Source organism: Sapajus apella, unplaced genomic scaffold (assembly GCF_009761245.1).
Source record: "Sapajus apella isolate SASKATOON/1434 unplaced genomic scaffold, GSC_monkey_1.0 scaffold160, whole genome shotgun sequence".
Classification (NCBI taxonomy): domain Eukaryota; kingdom Metazoa; phylum Chordata; class Mammalia; order Primates; family Cebidae; genus Sapajus; species Sapajus apella.
This window is the reverse complement of record NW_022437100.1, coordinates 74,114-94,116: the sequence shown is the minus strand read 5'-3', so window position 1 is coordinate 94,116 and position 20,003 is coordinate 74,114. Positions and strand designations below refer to the sequence as shown.

The 20,003-nt window shown below is 50.3% G+C and overlaps 1 protein-coding gene across 13 annotated transcripts in view; it reads left to right on the top strand.

Moving 5' to 3' along the window:
* MYH9 (myosin heavy chain 9) overlaps nucleotides 1–20,003 on the top strand; it is a 116,810-nt gene that overhangs the window by 36,058 nt on the left and 60,749 nt on the right. For 11 of the 13 annotated variants that reach the window (XR_004265044.1, XR_004265043.1, XR_004265041.1 and 8 more), the window contains exons 2-3: nucleotides 9,755–10,106; nucleotides 18,048–18,204. Coding sequence is in view for 10 of the 13 variants with exons in the window: in XM_032266615.1 (XP_032122506.1) it covers nucleotides 9,774–10,106; nucleotides 18,048–18,204 (490 nt within the window). In the remaining 3 variants the exon portion in view is untranslated. Of the gene's footprint in view, nucleotides 1–8,529; nucleotides 8,542–9,754; nucleotides 10,107–18,047; nucleotides 18,205–20,003 lie in introns of those variants that run through there. The other 2 variants (XM_032266613.1, XM_032266618.1) reach the window with 1 other exon arrangement.

Sequence of the window (20,003 nt, the reverse complement as noted above, 5' to 3'; positions counted from 1 at the left end):
TTTTGTATTTTTAGTAGTGACGGGGTTTCACCATGTTGACCAGGATGGTCTCGATCTCTTGACCTCGTGATCCACCCGCCTCGGCCTCCCAAAGTGCTGGGATTACAGGCTTGAGCCACCGCGCCCAGCTATCATTCATTCATTTAGGACACTTTAACTGAGCACCTGGTCTGAGCCAGGCATTGTGTTTGGAATTGATGAATGAGACCCAATCCCTGTCCTCAAATAAAACTACATATCATGAATATTTAGCTGTTTGGTTTCAATGGAACAAGTACAGAGCACAGACAGAGGGACATACATACAAGGTGTCCTTTTGCTGCAAAAAGTCTTTAGAGAAGGGAGTATTTGAGCTGAGATCTCAGAGAGGGTTCCTAGCACAAAGGACACTTCTCTGGCTTCTTTGAAGGCCTGGAGGCCTGAGCAGAGTGCACTGTGAATGGGAAATTGATTATATGGTGCTGGCAGGGGCAGGATGAATGGGTGGGGTCCTAGAGGGTTTGCTTAACCATGCAGAGATTATTAGATTTTATTCTGAAGGAGGTATGGAGCTGTTGGACCGTTTTGAACTGGCCAAGTAATATCAATAAAGTAGGAAGTCATATAAATAGGAATTTGAGTTTGTGAGTCATCAGGAATGAGTTCTATAGAAGTGGCAGAGGAGATCAGGAGGGAGGTGGTTGTCACAGCCCAGAAGGGAGGGCATGTGGGGCTGGACTGAACAGGGCACAGGCAGTAGTGTTGGCAGAGGGCTGGGGAGGAGTTTACAGTGACTGTTTTGGGTGACCAGATGGACAGTGTCTCCCAGAGTTGGACACCCAGAAGAGGGTATGAACTGGGGGAGAGAAGGTGGGGGGAGTTCAGGTGTGATGGTGCTTATGGGTCCTCCGGGCAGAGACGGCTTGTTGGTAGGTGCTTAAATATATTTATTAATATTTGAGGGGTTGTGGGGGAGAGCTCTGGGTGGAAAATAGTCATCCGGGTATCCCAGTGGTGGAAGCCGTGGATTCCCTGGGTCTAATCCAGATTGATTTGCCAAAACTATTCAATAAATAGTATTTGATGGGATTCCGAGGGTGGGGTGAGCTGACACAGCCATGGGAACAGCTCCCACCCCCGACCTCCAAAATGTGGCTGCCGCTTTGTCTTCCGTTAATCATCTGGATCCTTTGATGCTGGTGAGTTTGCTTATGAGTCACAGGCTGAGCTGCTGTGTTGGAGGTTCTGAAGGTGCCTCTGCCTGATTGATTGGTTTACTTTTAAAGCGGTTATTCAGGATCTTGAAAGCTCAGTCCAGTAGGCGAACTAGTTCGGATCTCTTAGAATACAGGATGTCACTGTATTCCTTGGTGACAGTGCCATCCATAATGGCCCCCCTTTTGTAAAACCACATTTCAGCTAACATAATGGCATTTTTGTGGGGTCCTGGGAATCAGTTTTGTCCTGAGGACTTAATGTTTTGTTAAGGAGATTTGGCTCATGCACTTCAGAGATGGGGGAAGATGCCGATTCAGAGGTCTGGCTACATAGCGCAGCGTTTGCTCACATGCACCCCTTAAATCAGTGGGCCCAACTGGGGGGAATTTATCTTCCCCCCAAGTCTCACCTTTGGCAATGTCTGGAGACATATTTGGTTGTCACAATTGGGGACAGGGTGAGACTGGCATTTAGTGGGTAGAGGCCAGGCATGCTGCTCTGCTGCTAAATACCCCACAAGGCACAGGACAGCCCCACCACAAAGGATTCTCTGGCCCCAGATAGCCAGAGTGCTGTGGAGCCGTTTAGTGTGTGGCTCATGAGCGACCGCATCTTCTTTCTGTATGTTGGCTCTTGCTCTTCTCCCTCAGCCCGGGATACTTTTCCACCAACTCTTCCCTTCCCCAGCGATATTTTACCCATCTTCCAGGACGCAGCTTAAATGTCACATCTTCCACAACACTCTCGACTGAGTGTCCAGGGAATCGTCCCTTTCTCTTTGTTCCCATGGCAAGTTGCATGTTCCTCTTCTCTTCTTCACTGAGTCTGTGGTGGAGCTGGCTGTTGACACACGTCTTCCTCTCTGCATGAATGTTCCACAGTGGCAGGTGTCCTGTTGCATCGTTGTGTGCATTTAAGGAATATATGTTGTATTAAGCAGCCTCGTGAGGTAGGGAAGGCAGCATAAAATATTATCTGCATTTATAGTGAAGGCCAGAGAGGTGGCACTGGACCAGGGTCACACAGCAAGGAGTTTCTACAGTCATCCATCCTGCAGATCTGCCCAGTGGGTGCTTACTGCATTTGGGTGTTGGGTTCAGCAGTGAACAGGACAGAAGGAAGCCAGGGAGCCTGCTTTCTGTCTACTCCACCACGTTGCCCAGGTGGACACTCTGCCTAGTCACCTCGTTGTGTGCGTGCCGGTCCTGCCGCCCCACCTCGTTAGAAACCCCTTGGGATCTTTATGCCTTTGTCATGATTTTTTTGCATGTGAATTCTCTACGTATCAGTTGATTGAATAAATGAATCTAATGAGCTTGAAAAATTCTACATTAATTATTATAACAGCTGCTTTCAAAGAATCGAATCTTTTTTTTTTTTTTTTTTTTTTTTTGAGATGGGTTCTTGCTCTGTTGCCCAAGCGGGAGTGCAGTGGCACAATCTCTGCCTCCCAGGTTCAAGTGATACTTGTGCCTCAACCTCCCAAGTGGCTGGGATTACAGGCACACACCACCACGCCTGGTGAATTTTTGTATTTTTACTAGGGACAGGTTTCACCATGTTGGCCAGGCCTGTCTCGAACTCTTGACCTCAGGTGATCCACTCTCCTTGGCCTTCCAAAGTGCTGGGATTACAGGTGTGAGCCACCATGCCTGGCCCAAAGAATCTTAAAAATGGAAGCCAGCTACTTTGACAGTTTTATTTAACTCAAAACCAATGGCTATAAGGAGAAAGAGAAAGGACTGAGTTCATCTGTGTTCTCCAGGATGGGGGTGGGGAGAACCAAACAAACGGAGGGGCTGCTTGCCTGCATCAGTGGTGAGGCTGGAATAGGGCTTCCGGTGTCAGCACTGAGGCTGCTGGGGTGTCTGAACTGAAACCTTGGTGTGCCCACGGCTGTTGGAGATTGGCTAGGTCAACTCCTGGCAGTCTGGGCTCAGAGAACTCAAATGGCTCAGCCAAGGTCACACCCCCACCTTCTTACTTTTAGCCCCAGCAGTTTAGGTTGGAAGGATGGAATCCCTTGTGCAAGCCAGCATGGGGAGATGAGGCTTACAGCTTTTAGGTGACATTGTTATTATTTTTGAGATAGAGTTTTGCTCTTGTTGCCCAGGCTGGAGTGCAGTGGCATGATCTTGGCTCACTACAACCTCTGCTTCCTGGGTTCAAGCGATTCTCCTGCCTCAGCCTCCCTAGTAGCTGAGATTACAGGCATGCGTCACCACGCTGGTCTAATTTTGTATTTTAAGTAGGGATGGGTTTCTCCATGTTGGTCAGACTGGTCTCAAACTCCCAACCTCAGGTGATCCATCCGTCTCAGCCTCCAAAAGTACTGGGATTACAGGCATGAGCCACGGTGCCTGGCCCGAGGTGACATTATTAATATCTGCTTAGCCGGGGCGGGGGGGGGGGCGGTGGTTCTCAGTTTGTTTGCTTCCTGTAGCTCCAGTGACTTCACCAGGGAGGCAGCTAAAGGGGAATCTAAGCAGGGCATTGAAGCCACACGAGGTTGAGTCTGTCCGTAGGTTTTGTGCCTTATCTGAGCCCCATTTCCCCCACCTGCAAAATGAATATGACAGCATGTATGTGCCTCCTGAAATTAACTGAGAGGACTGAGTGAAACACGCGCTTACTCACAGGCCCTCGGTCTGCAGCTTTATGGTGAAGGTGATGACTTGGACACTCCTAGCCTAGAACCAGGCCCTTGGAAAGGTTTACATCAGCCCTCATTGTCTAGGAGTGGAAATGCTCTCAACATTTCGACCAAAGATTCGATAGTAGAATAAATTCTGTCTTTAAGGTGCTAGCAGTTCATTTTCCAGACAAACCCACAAACAAGTAAAAAGAGAAATGGAGGGAAGAAGGGAGGGAGAGGATTCTGTGGGAAAACGGGAGAAGTAAGAGATCCATATGGATGTTTGGAAGGAAGGGGAGAAGGCAAATAATTGAGGCATTACATTTTGGGTTGAAAGAAGATGTTTTTGGTCAACCTATTTACTTTCAGTTTCATCATTTCCTGAGAGTCCTAATTTAGCCTCTGGTTGTGTCCTGCTCGATTATGGCCTAAAAAGGCAACTGCTTGGGTTTCTTAGAGTTGGACTGGCACCCGCAGGAAGCCGGCGGGAAGGAAAGCGCTGGGGGTTGGCCTCAGTCTGATCCAATCTCATCTCCAGGGGCGAGAGCTGCTTGCTTCCTTCTGAACCCTTGCTGGCCTGCCCATTCCCACAGGAGCTTGGGACTTTCTGAGCCACGGAGATCTTTCCTGTGTGTGTGTTTTTTATAGTGGTAGACAGTGCTGGTTGGTTGCTCTCACACATACATCCTGCTCAAATGGCAGTGCGCGTCAATTCAGCCCTTTTGGAAAACAATTGGATGAGACATCCCAGGACTGTAGAAATGTTTGTATGTTCTTTCCTCCTGTAACTCCACTTCTGGGAATGTATCTCAAGGTGGTGTACACTAGGGCCGGGTGCGGTGGCTCACTCCTGTAATCCCAGCACTTTGGGAGGCTGAGGCGGGCAGATTACCTGAGATCAGGAGTTTGAGACCAGCCTGGCCAATATGGTGAAACCCTGTCTCTACTAAAACTAGAAAAATTAGCTGGGTATGGTGACGGGCGCTTTTTATCCCAGCTACTCAGGAGACTGAAGCGGGAGAATCGCTTGACCGTGGGAGGTGGAAGTTGCAGTGAGCCCAGATTGCGCCACTGCACGCCAGCCTGGGTGACAGAGCCGGACTCTGTCTCAAAAAGGTATACTAGATAAGAGGTTGAAAAAACCTTATAAGTGGTCCTTAAAAAAGCCACTTGAGAATATGATGCAGCCACTAAATGATTGACAGTGAGGCCTTAGGTTCAGGAGTTCTAAGTTCAAGTCCTCGTTCCCCAGCTTGTGTGACTGAGTAGAGTTACTTTCTCCAAGGCTACTGCTGCATCATCACCTGTAAAAATTGAGTAACAAGCAAATCTGAGGCCAGGCCTGGTGGCTAAGGCCTATAATCCCAGCACTTTGGGAGGCCGAGGAGGGCAGATCACTTGAGGTCAGGAGTTTGAGACCAGCCTGGCCAACATAGTGAAACCCCGTCTCTACTAAAAATACAGAAGTTAGCCGGGCATGGTGGTGGGCACCTGTAGTCCCAGCTACTCAGGAAGCTGAGACAGGAGAATTGCTTGAACCCAGGAGGCAGAGGTTGTAGTGAGCCGAGATCGCGCCACTGCTCTCCAGTCTGGGTGACAGAGTGAGAGAGTGAGACTCCGTCTAAAAAAAAAAAAAAAAAAGTTTTCACAGAGGCCGTTTAGCACGGCCCCAGAACGGAGTAGGCAGGAGTGGCTGCATGCTGGCTACTGTGTTGGATAGACTGCCCCCCACACCCCATGTATCCTGCTGTCGTGCCCCTTATTGAATTTTTAGTAGCTCTTTACTATCCCCCATTCATAAATGAGGCATATGGATTATAGATAAGGTGGTTTAACCCACGTGCATCCTGGAGAGGTGGGTATTAACCTGACTGAACACACTTATACACACGCACATGCACACACACCCACACACACGCCCCCAGGGGCACAGGAGCCTCCTCACTGGATACAGGTGGAAACAACAGCTCAGCTGCAGCCCTGTGGCCCGCCCATCATTGAATGTGGCTTAGCCTGCCCAGGTGGGCCAGGGGGCTTTCATAGAAACTCCACTGTTTATCCTGACCTTTGCAGCTCTCCCTGCTGGTCTAGCCCATGTATTGGTCTTGGCGCTGCTGCTGCCCTACGTCATTCCAGCGGAGTTGCTGAAACCAAATAGCCCCGTCCTTGGCTAGGCCGAGCAGAGCCCAGCCTTGCTTAATGAGAAGTTCTGCTGGGAGGGAGGTATCCAGGCAAGTGGAGTCTGTGACCTTCAGTGGGAGCCTTGGTCTTTAGAGGTGGGGGGTGGATTTGGGGGGATGCATTCTCCCATCCTCTTGCAAGAACAATGGCTTGGTTGCCAGGCCTCTGCTAGCCTTCGTGGGGATACCACTGGCCTGTGACTATCGCCTGCCCTCCCACTGAGGCCTGAAAGTCAGTCAGGGTGAGGTTCTGAGGGTGGTTGGTTGGGTAGAGTTACTCCCTACCAGCTGGTGTGATGTTTGCGACCCTCCAGAGTGGATTTCCAGGACAGTCTGAGTGCCTGGGGCCTGCAGCCTGAGGGAGCCCATGGGCTGCCGAGAATCCAGGCTATCAGATGGATTCTTTCTGTTAGGGTTGGCATTGCAGGGGTGAAGCAGAGTTTGAGGAAGGCCAGACCTCATTCTGCCCTTGCTGATAGGCTGCAAGCTTGCTGCTAATAGTATCGGGCCGAGGGAGTGAATGGTGAGCTGTAACGTGCCTGCTTTTTGAGGGGCCACGTGGTCCACACTGGGAAGGCTCACTCAGCCTTCCTGCCTGCCTAACAACCTCCTGTAAATATTTGTTGAATGCTCTGGGATGCATTCCACTCCATTCCCCATGTCACACTCAGCTCATGGGGACAGTTATGGCCCAGCTCCAGTGCAGGCCTGACTTCCAAGGGATCCCAGGCACAAGGTTCTGGGAAGAGGCCAGGCACAGGGGCCCGGCGTCCCTGGGTTAGCGTCCTACTCCATGACTGGGCTGGGCAACTCTGGGCAAGTGACTTGCCCTTTCTGATCCTGTTTTCTAGTTTATGATTTGTGGATGATGAGAGAGCTCTTTTCTAGGGTGGTTGCCAGTTAGGTGAGGTGGTGAATAAACAACTTGGTGCTGGGATGTACTTAGTAACTGTCCCCTGCCCCATTTGCTCTTGGTAGGAGTCTCATGAGGGGCAGCGATGTCCTCAGATAACTTCATTTGCGGGGTCATGCGACAGACTTAGGATTTGGGGGCATTGGGTTCAAGTGAGTCTCCTTCTGCTATTGATGGAGTTATCCATCGTGAGTTTGGGGTCTATGAAAAGGTTGAAAACCAGCCCCTGACACCTGCGTTCTGTGATTGCCGCATGGTCTTGAGCAGGGCAGGGACATGATGGGGAGACTCCGGGGAGCCTGGGTGCTGGGACGCTGGGGGTGCCCATTGACTAGTTAGTGTCAGACACATGGTAGGGAGGCAAAGAACAACTAGCATTTACCTGGCAGGGAAAATTCTTGGATTTGCTTGAATGGACTGGCCAGGGTGGAAGTGCAGACAGCTGAAAATAAGCTGGCGGTGCCCTGGGGGCTGCTCCTGGTGTAGACCCTAGACCTTAGACCCTCAGCAAAGACAAGGGGCAGCCAGGCAGTCACAGCCACTGTTCCTGCCTTGTTTACTCCGACTGACTCTGGGCCTTGCCTTCTCTCAGGGTGGTCCTTGCAGGGTGGCTGTGCCCGTGGTCCTCACAAGGGTCTGTGGGGTTTGCCTGTGCTGGGAATGTCAACAGAGGAAGCTGGTGAGGCTGCCAAGCTCTGCTTCTGGCACTTGTGTCCCTCCTGGCGGGAGGGAGCCAGCAAACAGGTTTTTTCCTGGAAAACAGCCCCTTCTGGAATGAGTCCAGGGCAGCCCCTTAGCCTTGTCTGAAAACCACTTAATGAGCTCAGATGAAAAGGTCTGGGCAGCCCAGACTTTGCCTTTTGTTCTTTCCCTGCCGTGCGCCCAGCCTCCTTGGCATCCAAGTCCCTCTTGGAATCTGGAAGTGCAAAAGCCCATGGTATTCCTTATTGGGATCTGGGGACTTCCTGGATTGCAGGGGCCTGAGGGGAGGGGGCTTGAGCTCACAGAGGGAAAAGCCTTCCTGATGTTCCTTGATTTCACAAGGAAAGCTGCGCAGTGAGCTTCTGGGCTGCTTCCTCTGGTGGCCACGGCCTGAGCTTGTTTGATACTAGAGTAGTCATCTCTGGTGATCCCAGCCTGCGTCTCTGAGTTGGTGTAACTGCTGTGTTTGCAGTGGAAAGGCCACAGGACTGGATGACTACGGAGAAACTCCTTACATCCAGGGAGCATGTTTCCTCATCTGTAAAATGGTGATAGTAATATATATCTTTCCAGGTTTACAGAGTTGTTATGACAAAGACCTTCCCACTCCATGACTAGGCTGGGCAGCTCTGGGCAAGTGACTTGCCCTTTCTGAGCCTGTTTCCTGGTTTATGGATTGGGTTTGATGAGAGATCTCTTTTCCAGGGTGGTTGCCAGTTAGATGAGGTGGTGGATAAGACAGTGAAATATGTGTGAAAGCATTTCATAAACTATAAAACCACACAGATATAATGCATTATTATTTTATGTCTTTGTTTTTTTTTTTTTTTGAGACAAAGTTTCGCTCTTGTTGCCCAGGCTAGAGTGAAATGGCATGATCTCAGATCACTGTAACCTCCACCCTCCGGGTTCAGGTGATTCTCCTGCCTCAGCCTCCCGCATAGCTAGGATTACAGGCATGCGCTACCATGCCCGGCTAATTTTGTATTTTTAGTAGGGACGGGTTTCTCCATGTTGGTCCGGCTGGTCTCTAACTCCCAACCTCAGGTGATCCGCCTGCCTCGGCCTCCCAAAGTGCTGGGATTACAGGCCTGAGACACCTCGCCTGGCCTATTTTATATCTTCATTTTGCAAATGAGTTTTCAAAAAACAAACACACATGAACTTAAGTTCTCCTGGCCCATGTTTTGTGAGGGTCACTTTTGACCCTAGTGTCCCCAAAGGGAAGCACTGTTAGCATTCTGCATGTTTCCTGGAGCCTGGCCTCTTTTCTGTTTGCTTTTTTTGGGCTGTATTATCAAGATGGAATTAGAATCTAGTGGCAGCATATATTGGTGTTTTATTTTCTTCTCGCGTCTTAGTTGACTTCATGAAATAAGAACAAGCTTTTTAAACTGGAAACTTCTGCCACGTGGAGTTGTAGTCAGCTGCATTTTTTGGCTAATTAGGAACCTGTTTTTGTTGGAAATCCTTCTAAACTGTGTGGCTGCTTTGCTACCTTTGTATGTCTAGCATAGCGACTTGAATTGCATCTGTCTTTGAGATTCTTGTCATGTTCATTGGGGCAATAGTTTTCTTGATAGATTTGTTTGATTGTGTATTGACCCTAGGGTGATACACCTTACCATTAATTGCTAACAAAATCCCTGCTATCAACTCGTTTCTCCATTGCCCAGGCTGGCGTGCAGTGGTGCGATCTCGGCTCACTACAGCTTCCACTTCTGGGGTTCAAGCGATTCTCCTGCCTCAGCCTCCTGAGTAGCTGGGATGACAGGCACATGCCACCACGCCTGGCTAATTTTTGTATTTTTAGTAGAGACGGGGTTTTGTCATGTTCGCCAGGCTGGTCTCGAACTCCTGACCTGAGGTGATCCACCTCCCTTGGCCTCCCAAAGTGCTGGGATTATAGGCTCGAGCCACCGTACTGGGCCCAACTTGTTTTTTCAATGATGCTTATCTTTTTTCTCCCAAAAGTGTGGAGCAAGAAAATTGTACAGCCTGATTATATAGCATTTTACTGCGTCTTAATCCTATAAAGTTTGCAAAGAGAAGAGGTGTGAGCATGAATGATCTTGTGTGGCTGATGTAGTTGTATGTAATGTGTTGTCTTTTTTCCCCCCATCTTAGGTCCTGGCTATAAGTCACCATGGCACAGCAAGCTGCCGATAAGTATCTCTATGTGGATAAAAACTTCATTAACAACCCGCTGGCCCAGGCCGATTGGGCTGCCAAGAAGCTGGTATGGGTGCCTTCCGACAAGAGTGGCTTCGAGCCTGCCAGCCTCAAGGAGGAGGTGGGCGAAGAGGCCATCGTGGAGCTGGTGGAGAATGGGAAGAAGGTGAAGGTGAACAAGGATGACATCCAGAAGATGAACCCGCCCAAGTTCTCCAAGGTGGAGGACATGGCAGAGCTCACGTGCCTCAATGAAGCCTCAGTGCTGCACAACCTCAAGGAGCGTTACTACTCAGGGCTTATCTACGTAAGTGGCTGCCGTGGCACCCCGTAGGACAGGGCCAGGGGCTCCGAGGTGGGGGCGGGCCAGGTCTTCCCATCACCCTCACATGCCTGGGCCCTGGCTCTGTGGTTGAGAAGGGGGCTCAAAGGAGTGCTGGGGTGACATCCTTGAACTTTGACATCTGATGTTCGCATAGCATTACTCTTTAACCTTTGCAGCCAAATACAAAAGAGGAAGCCTGTTTTAGAACAAGTGGAGGGAGAAGAATATGGCCCTGTCTAAGGAATGCCCACTCACTGGCCTTTGTCCTCAAATTTTGGTGGAGATAGGAAGGTTCAGTCAATGTTGTAGATTCCATCTTTTTTTTTATTTTTTATTTTTTTGAGACAGAGTCTCGCTCTGTCGCCCAGGCTAGAGTGCAATGGCATGATCTTGGCTCACTGCAACCTCCATCTCCTGGGTTCAAGTGATTTTCCCACCTCAGCCTCCTGAATAGCTGTGATTACAGGCATCCACATAGCTGGGATTACAGGTACCCACCATAATGCCCGGGTAATTTTTGTATTTTTGTAGAGATGGGGTTTCACCATGCTGGCCAGGCTGGTCTTGAACACCTGACCTCAGGTGACCTGCCCACCTTGGTCTCCCAAAGTCCTGGGATTACAGGCATGAGCCACTGCACCTGGCATCTTTTTAAAATTTTCAATTATTTTTAAAAATATCTTTTTTTTTTTTTTTAGACAAGAGTTTTGCTCTTTTTGCCCAGGCTAGAGTGCAGTGGTGTGATCTTGGCTCACTGCAACCCCTGCCTCCCGGGCTCAAGCAATTCTCCTGCCTTAGCCTCCCAAGTAGCTGAGATTATAGGCATGTGCCACCATGCCTGGCTAATTTTGTGATTTTAGTAGAGATAGGTTTTCTCTGTGTTAGTCTGTCTGGTCTCGAGCTGCCGACCTCAGGTGTTCCACCCACCTCTGCCTCCCGAAGTGCTGGGATTATAGGCGTGAGCCACCATGCCCAGCCTAACAAATATCTTTATCTCTTCAGATTTCTTTCCAGTAAGCCTTTTGCACTGAAAATGCAGTAGATTCCTTGTAAAGTAGGGAGTGCCATCTCCTGGTTTCCTGCTTTGTTCCTCTTGCACCACCTGATCCCCTCTCTCTTCAGCATTTTTTGTCCCAATCCCATTTTTGGTATCTACGCCGTTTTTTGAGATGGGGTCTTGCTGTTGCCCAGGCTGGAGTGCAGTGGCATGATCACAGCTCACTGCAGGCTCTGGTGACCCTCCCACCTCAGCCTCTCTGGTAGCTGGGACTACAGGGCTGTGCCACCACACCTGGCTAATGTTTTATATTTTTATTAGAGACAGGGTCTCATTATGCTGCCCTGGGCTGGTCTCGAACTCCTGAGCTCAAGTGAGTCTCCTGTCTAGGCCTCCCAAAGTGCCGGGATTACAGGTGTGAGCCACTGTGCCCGGCCCTTCTTGTTCTTTACAGATGCATGTTGGTGTGGCTTGCCTCCCTAGGGAGTGTGCTTGGAGCAGAGGTGAGTCACTAAGAGTAAGACTTGCACTGCGACTCCGTCCAACACTTGAGTGCTGGTTCCTTGCCAGGCGTGACAAAGGGGAAGTGTAGGGAGAGTCCAGAGAATAGCATGTGCAAAGAAAGGCCAGCCTATACAACTGATCAGGGTTGGTCATTCTCTTTCTTCTGGCAAGCCTACATTTGCAGAAAGACAGCCCATCACCGTGTTAGGAGACGGGGAGATGAGCATTTACACATCCCGAGGCAACCGGCCCTGGGATCACAAAGTCCTTTCCAATATCAACCCGAAATTCCTCTGTTCAACTTGAAGATATTTCCTTCTGGTTTTGTCCCCAGTGGGAAAGAAATATCTGGTTGTTATGATTCCTAAAATAGCTCTTTATTTCTTTTTGCTGCACTAGCCACCTTGAACTTGGGGCTGAGTAAAACAGTTCTCAAAATGCTTTTGACCTAGAGGAAAAAACCCATCAAGAGATTATTATAGGGTGGGCATGGTGGTGCATGCCTGTAATCCCAGGACCTTGGGAGGCCAAGACCAGAGGATTGCTTGAGCTCAGGAGTTCGAGACCAGCCTGGGTAACATGGCGAAACCCCATCTCTACAAAAGCCACAAAAATTAGCTGGGTGTAGTGGTGCATGCCTGTAGTCCCAGCTACTTGCTGGAAGCTGAGGTGGGAAGATCGCTTGAGCCCAGGAGGTCAAGAGTACAGTCAGCCAAGATTGCACCACTGCGCTCCTGCCTGGGTGACAGAGTGAGACTCTGTCTCAAATTTAAAAAAGAAAAAAGATTATTATGGCCCTCCTACCTTACAGATCAGAAGACCAACTTTCAGACTGAGGGGTTTTGCTCATGACCACATGTGTAATCAAAGGACGTGTGGCGACAGGCTCATTCTGTTACAGAGACAGCAGGTCTCAAAGGGTCAGCTGTTTAATTTTCTGCCTGATTTCAGAGTGACTTAAGCACATTTCCATGAGGTGGACTCATGCTTCTGAGTGCCCTGCACTGTGCTACACAGCCTTCAGTGGAGCCGTGGGCCATTCTAGTTTGCCAGGAATTCCTGACTGCACCAGACTCTGTGCAAAGGCTGCATTTCGTTGCTGATTGCTAGATCAGTCCATGACAATGAGGTCCTTGTTTTCTGCCATCGATGCCCACCCTTTGGGGATGAGCCTGGTTCATCAAGGACCTATCAACAAGTGGACATATGGAACAGTCTCCTTTATAGCCCAGCCTTCTAATATGGCAGGTGGGAAGAACTGCTGAGGTCCAGAGATAGCAAGGAACCTAAGGAGGGTAACACAGCCAGGTGTTGGCCAAGTTGAGGCTGGAACTTGGGTTCCTGATTTTTCAGCCCAGTTATGTCTCATCTGTGTGTGTGTGTGTGGGTGTGTGGTTTTTTTTTTTTGAGATGGAGTCTTACTCTGTTGCCCAAGATGGAGTGCAGTGGTGCAATCTTGGCTCACTGCAACCTCTGCCTCCTGGGTTCAAGCTGTTCTGTCTCAACCTCCTGAGTAGCTGGGATTACAGGTGTGCACCACTACGCCTGGCTAATTTTTGTATTTTTAGTAGACACGGGGTTTCACCATATTGGTCAGGCTGGTCTCGAACTCCTGACCTCGTGATCCACCCACCTTGACCTCCCAAAGTGCTGGGATTACAGATATGAGCCACTGCTCCCTGCCAGCTCATCTGTTTCTTGATGAGATCATCATGTGGACCATATTAAAAGCCCCTGTCCCTAACGAGTGTTAACTACTGAAATTCAGAATTAGTGACTTGCAAATAAATAAATGGGAGACTGCGCTTTAAGGAAGCACAGTGTGTCTGCGGGGGTGACATGGAGCTGTAGCCTCACTGTCTGGGATTGGGAGGCGCTCCTCTTGGCAGGCTTTATAGCTTATGTCACACCTACTCTGCTGTGGCACTAAGCTGAGATGGCTTCTGCACAGTAAAGCAGAGCCCTCAAGTGCTAGAGTTGGAGCCTCCAGGACCTGGCTCTGATCCCAGCTCTGCCCCTTACCATGAGATGGGGCTAGGTGCAGTCTCACTTCCTCATCTGCAAGGATTCCATGGGAACCTTCCTAAGCACCCAGCCAGCACCTGGCTCGGTACACGGCCTGGGGGCCTGGACTCAGGCTGCTAATGTTTGTTACAAGTGAAAGCAACTCCTGTTCTTCTGCTTGGCTTTTTATTGGTGCCTTTTTAACTGGAGTCTCCTTTGGGATCCACTGGATGTGAATTGAAACAAGTGGAGCACCTGAGCCTGCCTGAGCCTGCCTTTCCCTCCTACGAAGAGGAGCAGTCATTGTTCAGATACATTCAGTGTTAGTGGCTGTGTCTTTCCTCTGCAAGCAATATGCAGGGGTTTTACTGTGGGTGGGTGTGGTGGGTAGTGCCCATGCCTTTTCTGCAGAACTCTTTGGCTGGAGGCATTAACTCTCATTTTTGCCTCCTTGCTGTCACCTATGGTGTGCAGCTCCTCCTGCCTCTCACCAGCCTTCTCTTTTTTTGAGACAGAGTCTCGCTCTGTTGCTCAGGCTGGAGTGCAGTGGTGTGATCTCGGCTCACTGCAACCTCTGCCTCCTGGGTTCAAGCAATTCTCCTGCCTCGGCCTCCCGAGTAGCTGGGACTACAGGCGTGTGCCACCACAGCTGGCTAATTTTTTATTTTTATTTTTAGCAGAGAAGGGGTTTCACTGTGTTAGCCAGGATGGTCTCGATCTCCTGACCTCGTGATCTTCCCACCTCAGCCTCCCAAAGTGCTGGGATTACAGGCGTGAGCCACTGCGCCCGGCTCACCAGCCTTCTTCTAAGCATCATCACTCAGAGGCCCATTGACGGCCTTGCAGTCATTCTAGTGGAGACCTCAGCAGGTACAAAACTATTAGGATGTCAGTGCCCTGGGCGGGGCTGCCTGGGCAGGGGGTGCTGCCTCATTCACGGTCCGTCTCTCCACGCAAGCTTCCAAATCATGACCTCAGGAGGCCTTCGCAGCCTGTTTGCCCAGCATTGTGGGTGGCGTGGCTAATTCTGAGCCACAGCTGCTCTGTCTTTTTCTTCAGGGGGTGAGGCCCTGGGATGGGGGCGGATGGGCACAAAGAGCCTCTGTGGCCTGTGAATGGAGCAGCGCCGTGGCGTGGCCGCGTGGGAGCAGAGCTGCTGGCTTGATGTCTGTGCCTCCACGAGCCTCCAGTGAGTCGCCTTCCTCCCACCTGAGCCTCAGCGCTCATTCTGCTGGGCTTAGCTCCATCATCACTGATTTGACAGGATTAGCCCAGAGAACTTTGAGCCCCATAGACCACTCCATAGGACCATCTGCCCACCCAGCTGTCAGAAAGACTTGTCCTCATGACCCGCAGACCCCTTCTGCTGTCAGCACCAGCTGTTTTTACACATCTGGCTCCGTGGCACTCCCTTAGTGTGCGGCCATGTGTCCTTGGTTTTACTGGGCTGTATTTCCTAGAGTGTGGGCTTTCTCAGCATCCAGGAACAAAGCTTGATTGTTTCGGAGCTCCTGGGACGACCTTGCTGCTCCCTGGCCTTCTATCTTGTCCCCTCTTGACATTCACTCAGAGTGAAAGCCAGAACAGGCTCCCACTTCTCTTCCTCCCAAAATGCCCGGGCCTGCAGGTTGCGAGTACTACGTTTGCACTTCTTTGCTTCAGAGCTTTCCTGGTCTCTTGTGAAAAGTGTAGTTGGAGGGAAAGCAAGTGACGAATTATCCCAGGAAGAAAGGAAATCAAGGGCCCTGCATCCTCTTTTCCAAGCAGCCAAACATGTTTGTCCATTTCTAAGCTCAGCTGCTTTTTTTTTTTTTTTTTTAAAGACACAGGGTCTCCCTCTGTCACCCAGGCTGGAGCACAGTGTTGCCATCGTGGCTTATTGCAACCTCGAACTCCTGGCCTCAAGTCATCCTCCTGTCTCAGCCTCTTGAGTAGTTGGGACTACAGGTGCATGCCACCTCACCCAGCTAATTTTTTTTTTTTTTTTTAAATTTTTTATAGTGATGGAGACTTGCTTTGTTGCCCAGGCTGGTCTCTCTCACCTGGCCTCCCCAAGTGCTGGATTCCAGGTGTGAGGCCCTGTGCCTGGCCTCAGCTGTTTTGAATGCATACCATTGTGTGGTTGGTGGGAGCCTGCGGGTTCTGCCTTTAGCCTGATTGCTGCTTGGAAATTCCCTGTGCCATAGCCTTAGGCCAGTGCTTTAGAAGAACCTTCTCTTCATGACTGGCCCCTGTGTGGACCATGTCTTTGGGTTCAGCCAGAAGATCCACCCTCAGTTTTGGAGTGACTTGAGAGGGCCCAGGTGGAGGGGGCTGGGTTGACCCCTAGTGCAGTCCCTAAAATGGTGGCTGCTTCAGGAACAATGAAGGTGTAGGCCACTTGTGATGAAGAAAACAAGATGGAAGGAGCTCGGAGAACTGGCCTCCATGTCCAAGGCGGTTGGGATTAGAGACCCAAGTCTGCTCCCAGCTCTGCCCAGTGCCTTGTGACCTTCCATTGTCACTGTACAGAGGCAGGGCTGTAGGTGATGTCGTATGTGGAGCACCGGCTTCACTTTGCTGGGACCCTCAAGCCCATTTTCTTTTCTTTTCTTTTTTTTTTTTTTGTTTTTGAGACGGAGTCTCACTCACTGGAGTGCAGTGACGTGATCTTGACTCATTCTAACCTCCTCCTCCTGGGTTCAAGCGATTCTCCTGCCTCAGCCTCCCGAGTGGCTGGGATTTCAGGCACCCATCACCATGCCCAGCTAATTTTTGTATTTTTAGTAGAGACAGGGTTTCACCATGTTGGTCAGGATGGTCTCAATCTCCTGGCCTTGTGATCCGCCCACCTTGGCCTCCCAAAGTGCTGGGATTACAGGTGTGAGGCACTGCGCCCAGCCCCCTCAGGCCCATTTTCTTAGGAAGAGGGTACTTGGGTCACTCCAGCTGCCTAAAGAGAGTTGTGTCCTCTAACTGAGCACCTGCCACGTGGGTGGTCTTGGGGATCTTCCACAGCTATTAGGAATCTCTTTTTTTTTTTTTTTTTTTAAAGTGGGGAAGGGGTATCTTGGGAGAAAAAAATAACAGGTAGTTTATTAGAAAAAGAACTAGTAGTCACAAGATAAAGTATATTTACCTGAAGACACGGAGGTAGTCACAAGGTAAGGTGTATTTACCTGAAGACAAGGAGGAAGGACAGACAGATGTGTGTAAATCGCTGCTGTTGGAAATGGTTGTCCTGAACTTCCCAGAGCTGCTCTCCAAGGCTGTGCTAAGCACTTCATTTAATCCTCATAACCACCCAGTGAGGTCTAGAGCTCTGCCCGTCCCCATTTTTCATATTGAGAAATGGAGGGAGAGAGGTTAAGAACCTTACCCTTTCTGAGATTTGAACTTCGGACATCTGCCTCTGGGGGTCTTTTTTATTTTTGAGGGGGAGTCTTGCTCTGTCCCTCAGACTGGAGGGCAGTGGCATGGTCTTGGCTCACTGCAACCTCTGCCTCCCAGGTTCAAGCAATCCTGCTTCAGCCTCCCAAGTAGCTGGGATTATAGGCACCTGCCACCACACTCTGCTATGTATTTTTAGTAGAGATGGGGTTTCACTATGTTGGCCAGGCTGATCTCGAACTCCTGACTTCAGGTGGTCCGCCCGCCTCGGCCTCCCAAAGTGCTGGGATTACCGGTGTGAACCATCTCGCCCGGTCAACTCTGAACTTGACCAAGTAACACTTGGGGTATTGGGTATGTTTTAAGTGCCTCCCATTAAGGATGTTGATTAATTGGGTTCCCCTCCAGAGAAGACCCAAGTCTTGGAGAGGGCTCACAGGGGATGTGAAATAGTCTTAAAGTTTTTTAGGGATTTACATGTGAATATCTCCAGAAGATTCCAGAGAAAGAGGTGTTTGTCAGGGACCCACTAGCCCACAAAAGATCTGATTGGTTTAGGACACAGTGAGTTTTTCAGTGCTAGAAAGATTTAAGCTTCACTCTCTCTCAGCATCCTTCAGTGTGAAATAACTTGTGTTTCTACAGTTTGCTATGCTGCAGCTGAGCCCTTTTCTCTTTGTGCATTTCTCACAATGATGAACACATCTCTCATTGTGCTCGGATCTGGGCTTTGTAACTGGACTTCTGCCGTCTGCTTGGCCATGGACCATCCCTGGTGGATACACACACTCACTGACCTATGAGGCTGGAGCACTCCTGCAGTGGAGAGGGAGGACCTTCACTGACAGGACAGAGGGAGGGTGCTGGTGCCCCGCAGCTGCAGCAGGGCTGTGGGAGCTGGGGCACTGGGAGCAAGGGCTGTCGGGGACTGCTTTCGCATCAGGCTGACTTGGGGGTCCTTTGAAGCTGCAGATATTTTGCTGCACAGTTTGTACACTACTGAGAATCAGACTTCCTAACCCATTCCTATCTGCCGTTCTTTCCTTTAGACCTATTCCGGCCTGTTCTGTGTGGTCATCAATCCTTACAAGAACCTGCCCATCTACTCGGAAGAGATTGTGGAAATGTACAAGGGCAAGAAGCGGCATGAGATGCCCCCTCACATCTATGCCATCACAGACACTGCCTACAGGAGTATGATGCAAGGTGGGTGCCGTGGTGTCAGCCCTCCTGGGGCCGAGTCTTCACCGGGGGCCGCAGGTGCTGATTCACATTTGGTGCCACATCGATCTAGTGGCTGGTGATGGGCAGTGCATCATGGAGATCTGGAGGTCTGTAGACTGCTGTATGAGAGCCAGGGCCAATGGCTATCTAAAGAATATGTTTATATGTTGATAGAATGTTCTAGAAGCTTTAAAGTACACATTTCCTAATTTTCTCCCCAATTTCTTATTCTTTTCAAGAGCTCTTGTGCCTGTCCCCTCTGCTTTCTTTTAGGTCCCCTCTTCTACCTGTTTTTTTTGTTTGTTTGTTTTTTTAAGATGGGATTTCACCATGATGGCCAGGCTGGTCTTGAACTCCTGACCTCAGGTGATCCACCCACCTTGGCCCCCTAAAGTGCTAGGATTACAGGCGTGAGCCACCGCGTCCAGCCTCTTCTACCTGTTATTCCCTCCCCTTTGTGTTTTTCCCTCTTCCTCTCTTGCTCCTTCCCCACAGTCTTTTAGTTCTTCCCATCTTTACAAAAACAGATGTAGTGCCTCTGGTGGCTTTTGCCCCTCGTCACTCTGGCTTCGGTGCCCCTTCTGTTCCATTGCAGTGAAGCTTTGTGGAGGAGGAAGTGTCTGTGCTCACTGCCTCCGTCCCCACCTCCCGGTCACTCCCCTCACCCTGGCTGGTCTGCCCCCACCTCTTCTCCAGACTGGCTGACAGAGGGCACCCATGATCTGTGTGTTGCTAAGTCCACGGCTCTCGGGAGTTCCTACCTCACCTCTCCCCAGCGTCATACAGTCTTGACCACTCCCTTTCAAAAGCCATTCCCTCCTATCACCCCTCTCTGGTTCCCTTCATCTCTGCCTTCCCCGTCTGTTTCCTGGTCTGTTTGGCTCTCCCACCACTCTTCCCCCCTTGCTCATTGGTGCTCCTTGAGGTGTCACCTCAACTGCTGGTCCTCTTGCTCTGAGGATTCCTCTGGATGGTGGCCCCATTCACTTGAGTGGCTTCCACCATCACTTTCCGGCTGAAGAGTGTCACTGTCACCTGAGCACTGCTAGCCACATACTCCCAGCCGCCACCTCTGCTGCCATCTCTTCCTCCACCCAGTCACCCAAACCAGGATCCTGGGACTCTCCATTTATCTATCTATCTATCTATCAATCATCTATCCACCCACTCACCCACCTACCCAGTCACCCAAGCCAGGAACCTGGGACTCTTCATTCATTCATTGATTCATTTATTGAGATGGAGTCTTGCTTTGTTGCCCAGGCTGGAGTGCAGTAGTGTGATCTTGGCTCACTGCAACTCCCACCTCCTGGGTTCAAGCGATTCTCCTGCCTCAGCCTCCTGAGTAGCTGGGATTACAGGCGTGTGCCACCACGCCAGGCTAATTTTTTTTTTTTTTTTTTTGAGTCGGAGTTTCACTCTTGTTACCCAGGCTGGAGTGCAATGGCGCGATCTCGGCTCACCGCAACCTCCGCCTCCTGGGTTCAGGCAATTCTCCTGCCTCAGCCTCCTGAGTAGCTGGGATTACAGGCACACACCACCATGCCCAGCTAATTTTTTGTATTTTTAGTAGAGACGGGGTTTCACCATTTTGACCAGGTTGGTCTCGATCTCTTGACCTCGTGATCCACCCGCCTCGGCCTCCCAAAGTGCTGGGATTACAGGCATGAGCCACCGCGCCCGGCCCCCAGGCTAATTTTTATATTTTTAGTAGAAACAGGGTTTCTCCATGTTGGCCAGCCTGGTTTCGAACTCTTGACCTCGTGATCTGCCCACCTCAG